The following is a 10,451-nucleotide window of genomic DNA, read 5'->3' on the forward strand; positions in this document are numbered from 1 at the left end:
TACTGTATCTTGACTGTGCTAATTTGTGCTTTTTTTTATATCAAGATCGCAAATATCATGTTACCAAGTAATGTCTAATCTAAAGTAATCAGTTTACTTCATAAAAATGCTTCAGTACTTAATAGTTCCTTAATGGCGTTACTAATCTTGGGATGTATTGAATGCAGAGAATGTCTTGAATGTTAAATATACTGAATCATTGAAGACACATTTTGCTTCTTTTTTCCTTTAGAATTCTAATACTTTCGCCGAGGTCACATGACAATGAATGTGTCACCTGACACACAGTTGGATGTGGTTGCTGCTTACTGCCATGGTCGCCAGAGGGCAACACAGATCCTGAAGATGATATCTATGTATAACAGGGTTGTGGTCAGATGCATTTAGTGAATTCTGGAAGTAAACTGAAATTGCAATTCAATAATTGAAAAAAGACATCTGTTTTCAAGACTTCTCAATAAGCAAAAAATTATTTTATTTTAAATTCAAATCACTTCAAGAATTGACTTCAATTCAAATTGACCCCAACCTTGATCTATACAGTATGACCCGATTTCCAAATCAAACATCCTTTATCTTTACTTTTTTTTTGCTCTCCAATCAACATGTTCCCTCCTTCTGTTCTTCGCCTGACGAATGGTGTTCATTGATCATTGATTTCCCAAAAAGTATTCCTTATTTGTATATACTATAAGTTACTGTATCAAACACGTCTCATATATGTGTGTATATATATATATATATGTATTGTACAGCATTTTAATTTTATTTCCTTCAATGTCAACGATCATGAATCCTAGCCAACAGCGTAAACGTGTATAATGTGTTTTCTATCATGGCTGTTTATTACTTTTTATGTGCTTGCTTGTGAAAGTGCAATCCAAGCTGTATCTTGTCAGAGCCAATATGTATGGGCTTACTTCTGTCTAGATTTTACCAACCAGACCTGAGAGAATGAAGAGCCAAAGATCATTGCCATTTTATATAGGCTTTGGTAGTTTTCAGAGAAATCCATGAATGAATTGTGTCCCTCTTACGATTAGCTCGAAATACATGGGCATTTAGGTGTGCAACTAGGCGACTGTGTGTGCATATGTGCATGGAGCCGTAAAAGTGTGTCCGTGTGTGTGTGCTTGATAAACCTTTGAACATCATTTTCTCTTGTGGATTGAAGGATGTTGCTTAGGGCTTGCCAGACAATCAACAACCATACTATGACCACGGTCAGGCAACAGAGCCAGTACGGAAATAATATGGAAATAAAGAGATGTTTTTTCATTTCTCGGGTTTCATTCCTCCTATTTCATTGTGTTGCAAAAGCATGGATCTATACTGTTTGTTGATATGTCAGATACCTGTTAAGCACAATATGGAGTTTTGTTTTAAACTCACAGGCCAGCAATGATATTCATAGTTGATGCACGACCAGACTTCAGTTTCCCAAATGCATTATGGGTAAAGTTGTTTTTATACCACCACAATTTGATGAAAACCCCTGTTATATGTTCATCTCCAAGATGACATTTTTACACTGTTGTACTGTACGTGGCTGTACTGTTTACAGTGTACTGTCTGAATGGTATGTCGTACTGTATGACCCCTAACAGTCTCAGACCGTCATCTGAAAATAGAGAGTTCTACTATTCATGTGCAGTTAGAAAAGGTTTCTATACATGTACAATATGATGGCATGGTTTTTATACTTTTAACATCTCATTATTTACTTTGTCTTAGTTTTTATAGAAAATGTAGGGGGCATTTGAATGATTCTGGAGATGTTGTTCACTGTCAACCATTTAGTTACTTAAAAAATACGTAAATATATGAATTATAATATATAATATAAAATGTATAATATTAAAGTTGGATTTGTGTATTGTTTTGATCTTATATATAGTTTCTGAGTGTTAGTTTTTTTCGCTTGTACAGATTTCGTTACTTTTATAACTCTTTTGTTTTGATATTGTCCCATTATACCAGATATTTGTTTATTGATCTCATCACTATGAGTAACATTAACCCAGTAGCAGCTGCAGGACCTCTTACACTGTAGAAAATGAAAAAATAACTAAACTGTGAGAAAGTTGCGGTGTAAATGTATTTGAATAAAATCAAAATAAATAGGTTTGACCCAAGCATGTCTGTTTTGAAGTTTCATTTCAAAACCTGATACTATATATCCATTTTCAGAAATGTTTTTAAATTGACATGAATTAACAACACATCTTGTGAAAGAGATAGAGCTCAGCGTTTTTCATCTTAACATGACATGGGCTAGTGAAAAGACAGATATAATTTTGTTTCAAATATATTGCAAGGTCATTTTATTTTAGAGAGACAAATAACCATGCTTTGTGGCAAAATGCTATATATCCACTTCAAACAACAAAACTCCAATAGAAAAAGTATCACGATTGGGATTTAAACAGTTATATGTAAGAAAGTATCGATACCTAAATGAATAAATATTAAAATAATCAATTTCTTTCAACTTTATTGTGCAAAATAGCCTATATCACATTGCCAATTTATTGTATCCAGAGAGCAAACAGTGTATACAATGTGGTTTTTTAAAAACATTTAAGCAACTTTTGAAACAAATTCAGCGGGTTTTACAGGTTTTATCATTAGGATAAATTAAGGAAAGCTTTTTGAGTTTCATTATACAGTGCCTTCAAAAAGTATTCACACCACTTGACTTTTTCCACATTATGTTGTGTTACAGCCTGAATTTAAAATGGATTAAATTGAGATTCTTTGTTACTGGCCTACACATAATATCACATAATGTCAAAGTGGAATTATGTTTTTAGACATTTTTACGAATGAATACAACATTTAAAGCTGAAATTGAACCCTTTTATTATGGCAAGACTAAATAAGTTCAGGAGTAAAAATGTGCTTAACAAGTCACATAATAAGTTGCATGGAAATAAGTGTTTAACATGATTTTTGAATGACTACCTCATCTCTGTACCCCACACATACAATTAGCTTAGTCAAGCAATGAATTTCAAACTCAGATTTCCAATGCCTCGCAAAGAAGTGCACCTATTGGTAGATGGGTAAAAAATAATATATATTTTTTTTAAAGAGACATTGAATATTCCTTTTAGAATGGTGAAGTTATTAATTATACTTTGGATGGTGTATCAATACACCCAGTCACTACAAAGATGCAGGCGTCATTCCCAACTCAGTTGCCAGAGAGGAAGGAAACCACTCTTATATTTTACCATGAGGCCAATGGTGACTTTAGGATAAAAAGAAACAGAAAGGAAAAGGAAAACTTGGTTCAGTCTGCTTTCCAACATACACTGGAAGACATTCACCTTTCAGCAGAACAATAACCTAAAACACAAGGCCAAATATACACTGGAGTTGCTTACCAAGACGACATGGAATGTTCCTGAGTGGCCTAGTTACAGTTCTGACTTAAATCAATTCTAAAATATATGGCAAGACTTGAAAATGGCTGTCTAGCAACGATCAACACCCAACTTGACAGAGCTTGAAGAATATCTAAATAATAATGTGCAAATATTGTACAATCCAGGTGTGCAAAGCTCTTAAAGATTTACCCAGAAAGACACACAGCTGTAATCGCTGCTAAATGTGATACTAACATGTATTGACTCAGGGGATTGAATACTTACAGTATGTAATGAAGATATATTAGTGTTTTTATTTTTCATACATTTTTAGATTTTTTTTTTCATTTTGATAATACAGAGCATTTTGTGTAGATCGTTTATAGAAAAGAGACAATTAAACCCATTTCAATCCCACGAAAATGTGGGAAAAGTCAAGGGATGGTTGAATACTTTCTGAAGGCACTGTACACTTTAGGGAAGGATTTAAGGAGTAATAAGGACATTGAAAGTCGGTTGCAATGAATTTGCTTGTCAAGGATGGATTGATTCTTATTGTCATAGTGACACAGGTTTTTTTGTGCTGTTTTTGCACACAACATTTTTTTTCGGCTGACAAGTCGAAGTCTACACCCCTTCCTTGGTTATTGGTCAACAGTGCTAATCTTAGTAGGAGTGGGAACATGAAGTGTTTGGTGTCGACGACTGGTTTTCATGCACATTTTTTCACGAGAAGAATAATGCACCAAATATCTTAGCTAGATGTAAAATTGCGTAACTAAGACCTTGGCAAAAACATCTAAATGAATGATAGATTTCTTGATTTATCTTAGATTAATTTGGACTATTTTGAGGAAGTGTTTCTGCTTATGTTGTTGCTACGGTGGCTCAAGATGGAGACGTTTTTTCTTGTTTTTCAAGCAAAGGTCTTTAGGGAGTATGAGAGCACAGACGGTCGCTCCGCCTAGCCGAGTTTTGATAGGAGCAAACTGAACTTATGTATACAGACCCCTTAAACCAGGGGTTAATCTAAATTAAGATGGATTACATTCCACTGATACTGATTATGTTCCTAAGGGTGGAGAAAATATTTAGAGAAACCTAACTTTTGACTGAACAGAAAAATATAATTGAAATGATTCACTAAATGACTCTCTTTTGCGCCAATGGAAAAAAACATGTGGAACATTCCATCCATCTGGACAGTGGATATAACCAGCCATACATACATAGCCATAGAGTGGCTTGCGAAAGTATTCACCCCTCTTAGCATTTTTCCTATTTTGTTTTATTTCAACCTGTAATTTAAATGTATTTCTATATGGATTGCATGTAATTGTCATACAAAATAGTCCAAATTAGTGAAGTGAAATGTAAAAAATTTCAAAATATTTCAAAACGGAAAAGTGGTGCGTGCGTATGTATTCACCCCCTTTGCTATGAAGCCCCTAAATAAGATCTGGTGCAACCAATTACTTTCAGAAGTCACATAATTAGTTAAAGTCCACCTCTGTGCAATCTAAGTTTCACATGATCTGTCATATAATCTCAGTATAAAGTTGTGGAGAAGTACAGATCAGGGTTGGGTTATAAAAAACATTGGAGTATCTGTCCATAGGACCACTTTAAGCCATACACTCCACAGAGCTGGGCTTTACAGAAGAATGGCCAGAAAAAAGCCTTTGCTTAAAGAAAAAAAATAAGCAAACACATTTGGTGATCACCAAAAGGCATGTGGGAGACTCCCCAAACATATGGAAGAAGGTACTCTGGTCAGATGAGAGTAAAATGTAGCTTTTTGGCAATCAAAGAAAACGCTATGTCTGTCACACACCCAACACCTCTCATCACCCCGAGAACACCAACCCCACAGTGATGCATGGTGGTGGCAGCATCATGCTGTGGGGATATTTTTCATCGGCAGAGACTGGGAAACAGGTCAGAATTGAAGGAATGATGGATGGCGCTAAATACAGGGAAATTCTTGTGGGAAACCTATTTCAGTCTTCCAGAGATTTGAGACTGGGACAGGGGTTCACCTTCCAGCAGGACAATGACCCTAAGCGTACTGCTAAAGCAACACTCGAGTGGTTTAAGGGGAAACATTTAAATGTCTTGGAATGGCCTAGTCAAAGCCCAGACTTCAATCCAATTGAGAACCTATGGCATGACATGAAGATTGCTGTATACTAACTGTTACGATTGCAGGTCCTTATTCTAATCTCTCAGAACCAGTTTTTCTGTGAACACTAGCGAGAATCCCACAACGTTAGGAACCACTCGTGTCCTTGGTTCTCCCATTTTGACGTCAATACTATTAATGATAATAATGTGATTCATAGATGCTACTGAATGCAAGTGCAATGAATGCGACAATGGAAATGCAACAATTCCTCCAGCTAAGGCTTGAACCACAGTTTTCACCCTAGCAACCGTGCCATTCAGCGCAAAGCAATGAGCTACAGATAAAGTTTCATCCCCACTAAGGCTTCAATTTAATCCTTCCCCTCAGCAACCGCGTTAGAGTTTTCTCCAGCGAAAGTTTCAATTTAATCCTTCACTTTAGGAAATTTTGTGGACTCTTTAGAGATCCATCGCTCCATCATTATCATCAGATGGGCTTCACTTATGTCCTTCACCCTGTCTAGTGCATTGCAATTAACTAAACCAAACATTTGCTGTGTAAACAGTGAACCTCCCGTAAATGAGTTATTCATAAAAATCAATAAAGTTTCCTTAATATGGAGTTTCCTCCAGTTCTCTTGTGGAGTTTCCTCCGGTTCTCATGACCTTATTCTGCATTTTCATTCCCCACACTACACTTACACCCAGCAGCATCCAGTCACACACAAAATGAGAATACACTTTCATACACTTCAATACAACTTTGCTCTACTGACGAACATCAGTAAGCTGACCAGACTATCATATCATATGGAGCAGTGCGTTCTTACTATACTGAGGCTTTGCTTTCAAATACTTTCTCTGAGCAGGCTTTGATGTCCTCATCTTTAACTTAATCTTGTATTTAACTTTAACCCAAACACCAGATATGCTCAGGAGGGAGATGCTACAGCTATTTAGGTCAGAGGAGTTGTGCTGTGATGTGCATTTTCTTAAGCTACTTTTTTAGATCTCAGTCTCTATTTTATGCCCATCTCTTAATGTATACCATAGGCCTACTACGCCAAATCCTATAGGATTCTTGGAAATAAAGTCAGTGGCATAAATTAAAAATAGTAAAACATTGTTATTGTCACATACACCGGATAAGTGAAATGTGTTGTTTTACATGATCATCCACAGTATTACAGCACACCTGTAACAAATTAGGGTTAAGTGCCTTGCTCAATGGCACATCAACAGATTTTTCAACTTGTTGGCTCAGGTGTTCGAACCAGAAACCTTTCAGCTGGCCCAATGCTCTAACGACTAGACTACAGTACATAGCCCTCCCCTAGGTAGACTAGTGCGGTCAGCCAAATCCTCAGAGGAAGAGGAGGACCATCCTCCTCAGTGAATTTCATACAAATTTAAATGGTAAAACATTTAAAAAGTTATAATTTTTAGAAAAAACTATACTAAATATAATCACATCAACAAATGATTTACTAAAACACACTATTTTGTCAAGAAGGTCTACAGTAGCCTCAACAGCACTCTGTAGGGTAGCACCATGGTGCAGCCGGAGGACAGCTAGCTTCCGTCCTCCACTGGGTGCATTGACTTCAATGTAGGAGGCTCATGGTTCTCACCCCTTCCATAGACTTACACAGTAATCATGACAACTTCCGGAGGACGTCCTCCAGCCTATCAGAGCTCTTGCAGCATGAACTGACATGTTGTCCACCCTATCAAAATATCAGAGAATTAATCTAGCACTGAAAGCATAAGCTATAGCTAGCACTGCAATGTATAAAATGTCATAAGTGGTTGACTCAAAGAGAGAGAAATACAATAGTTGAACAGTTTAATACAAATTAATTTCTTCCAAAATGAAGGAGAAGCAAGAGAGAAATGAAAAGAGAGGTCATTTTTTAAACCTTCAGTTTCACTTACATAGCTAGCAAATAGTTTAGCCTACTGAACGTCCTGCTTTAACAGAGGGATGCTATGTTAGCTAGCTGGCTATGAGTTTTCAACACAACACTGGAACTCCAACACAACACTGGTAGTCAAGGTAAGCTTTTGGTACTGCTAATTTATTGCCACCGGGGCCCGCCGGTGTAACTGCTTACTGACTGTACACTGTAATATTACTGCGTAATTTTAGCATGTTTACTAACGCTTTAGTTGTATTAGCTGTGCTAACTATGACTTTACTTTAGCTTATATGGTGAAAATGATGTAGGCTGTGCGTAGCGGTTTGGCTTGAAAAGTTTTTTTCGCCTGGTCACATACAGCTGATGTGTTGTGCATTGAAGTCCACAAGTGAAAGGAAGAGGTGAGAGGAGGAGAGCGCATAGATGCAAGAAGGAATACAACATGAGTGAAAGTGAACTGTGTTAATGCTTGAACAGGGGTGTATTAATTCCTGTTAAACGTTTAAACGGAAGCAAATGGAACAAAACGGGGACAAACATACCTGGATTTGTTCAATAGAAACTCATTTAAAACTGTTGGACTAATGATTACACTATATCAGCTAGAAGCAGGGGAGAGTGTGCAAGGCGGTATTGAATGTAACTGTTTGTCCATGTGTTTTGTCTGTCTAATTTGTCTCTCAATCTGTGTGCACCTACATAGTAAACTTTCAGTCGTATGATAGGTTGTAGCAACCTCATGATGGGTATATGGAAAATGTTTGTATCATGTAGTAGCCTGAACCTATCGCTGTTAGTTGAACTGGGTGAATGGAATGTAAATGAGAGGCATCCAATATGCTGTAATAGAAATAAGGTCATGCTCATGAAAAGAAAATTGTCCTCCCTAATTTTAAACGGCACTGACCGCCACTGTTCCATTCTGTCTATACACATCAAATATAGAAAGGTGAGAACGGCGCTGGAGGGGATGGCTGCCGTTTTACAGACTCCTAACTAATTGTGCTATTTTGTGTGTTTTTTCACATTGTTTGTAACTTATTTTGTATATAATGTTGATCCTACCGTCTCTTATGACCGAAAAGAGCTTCTGGATATCAGAACAGTGATTACTCACCTCGAACTGGACAAACATTTTTTCTTTAATGTTGCTCCCAGACAAAGCCCAAACCCCTGTCATTTGCATGATGAAAATAAGGAAATATAGGTGGCGGAGATCACGGTGCCTTATGACAATTCATTGGCGAGTGCGTAACCCACCTCTTCCATCCGTTCTATTATCCAACGTGCAATCCCTGGAGAATGAAGTGGATGAGCTCTGTTTGAGACTATCCTATGTACCAATGGGACGTTAAAAACTGTAATATGTTGTGTTTCACCGAGTCATTGCTGAACAACGACACAGAAAATAAACAGTTGGCTGGATTTTCCAGTGCATCGGCAGGACAGAACAGCTGCGTCTGGTAAGACAAGGGGTGGGGGTGTGTGTCTATTTGTCAATAATAGCTGGTGCATGATGTCTAATATTAAGGTAGTCTCGCGGTATTGCTCGCCTGATGTAGAATGCATCATGATAAGCTGTAGACCACACTATCTACTAACGAGTTCATCTGTATTTTTCATAGCCGTCTATTTACCACCACAAACTGACACTGGTACAGAGACCGCACTCAACAAGCTGTATAAGGCAAAAAGCAAAAGAAAATGCTCATCCAGAAGCCGCGCTCCAAGTGACCGGGGACTTCAATGCAGGCAAACTTAAATCCGTTTTACCAAATTTTTACCAGCATGTCACATGTGCAACCAGAGTAAAAAAAACTCTAGACCACCTTTACTCCACACACAGAGACGCGTACAAAGCTCTCCCTCGCCCTCTATTTGGAAAATCTAACCATAATTCTATCCTCCTTTTTTTATCCTGCTGATTCCCTCTTACAAGCAAAAACAACAGCTGGAAGTACCAGTGACTCACTCAAAATGGAAGTGGTCAGGTGACGCGGATGCTATGCTACAGGACTGTTTTGCTAGCACAGACTGGAATATGTTCCGGGATTCATCCAATGGCAGTGAGGGGTACACCACCTCAGTCACTGCTTCATCAATAAGTGCATTGACGACGTCGTCCCCACATGCCCGAACGTACATATCCCAACCAGAAAACATAGTAAATAGGCAACAACTGCACCGAGCTAAAGGCTTGAGCTGACACTTTGAAGGAGCGGGACAATAATCCGGAAGTTTATAAGAAATCCTGCTATGCCTTCAGAGAAACCATCAAACAGGCTAAGTGTCAATACACTAAGAATCCTGTACTAGAATCCTACTACACCGGCTCTGATGCTCGTCGGATGTGGCAAGGCTTGCAAATTATTATGGACTACAAAGGGAAGCACAGCCGTGAGCTGCCCAGTGACACGAGCCTACCAGATGGCCTAAATGCCTTTTATGCTTGTTTAGATTCAAGCAACACTGAAGCATGCATGAGAACACCAGCTGGTGTTCACACTGTGTGATCACTTTCCAAAGCCAATGTGAGACCTTTAAACAGGTCAACATTCACAAGGCTGGGGGCCAGATGGATTACCAGGATGAGTACTCAGATTATGCGCGGACCAACTGCCAAGTGTCTTCACTGACATTTCCAACCTCTCCATGACCGAGTCTGTAATACCTACATGCTTCAAGCAGACCACCATAGTCCCTGTGCCAAAGAAAGCGAAGGTAACCTGCCTAAATGACTACTGCCCCGTAGCACTCACGTCGCTAGCCATGAATCTCAATCGCACTCCAGACTGCCCTTTCCAACCTGAGCTAAGGGAACACCTATGTGAGAATGCTGTTCAATGACTACAGCTCAGCGTTCAACACCATAGTGCCCACAAAGCTCATCACTAAGCTAAGGACCCCGGGACTACACATGACTCCAACACCATTGTAACGTTTGCTGACGACACAATGGTGGTTGGCCCAGTCACCGACAATGATGACACAGCCTGTAGGTAGGAGGTCAGAGACCTGGTTGTGTGGTAGCAGAACA

The 10,451-nt window shown here is 38.5% G+C and overlaps 1 protein-coding gene across 1 annotated transcript in view; it reads left to right on the forward strand.

Annotated features, from left to right (window-relative positions):
* LOC112260359 (phospholipid phosphatase-related protein type 5-like) overlaps nucleotides 1–2,125 on the forward strand; it is a 58,654-nt gene extending 56,529 nt beyond the window's left edge. The window contains exon 6 of the mRNA XM_024435401.1: nucleotides 233–2,125. Within this exon, the coding sequence (XP_024291169.1) occupies nucleotides 233–262 (30 nt within the window). The 3' untranslated portion in view covers nucleotides 263–2,125. The remainder of the gene's footprint in view (nucleotides 1–232) is intronic.
* Nucleotides 2,126–10,451: the final 8,326 nt, after the last annotated feature.

This window comes from Oncorhynchus tshawytscha, linkage group LG10 (genome assembly GCF_018296145.1).
Source record: "Oncorhynchus tshawytscha isolate Ot180627B linkage group LG10, Otsh_v2.0, whole genome shotgun sequence".
NCBI lineage: Eukaryota > Metazoa > Chordata > Actinopteri > Salmoniformes > Salmonidae > Oncorhynchus > Oncorhynchus tshawytscha.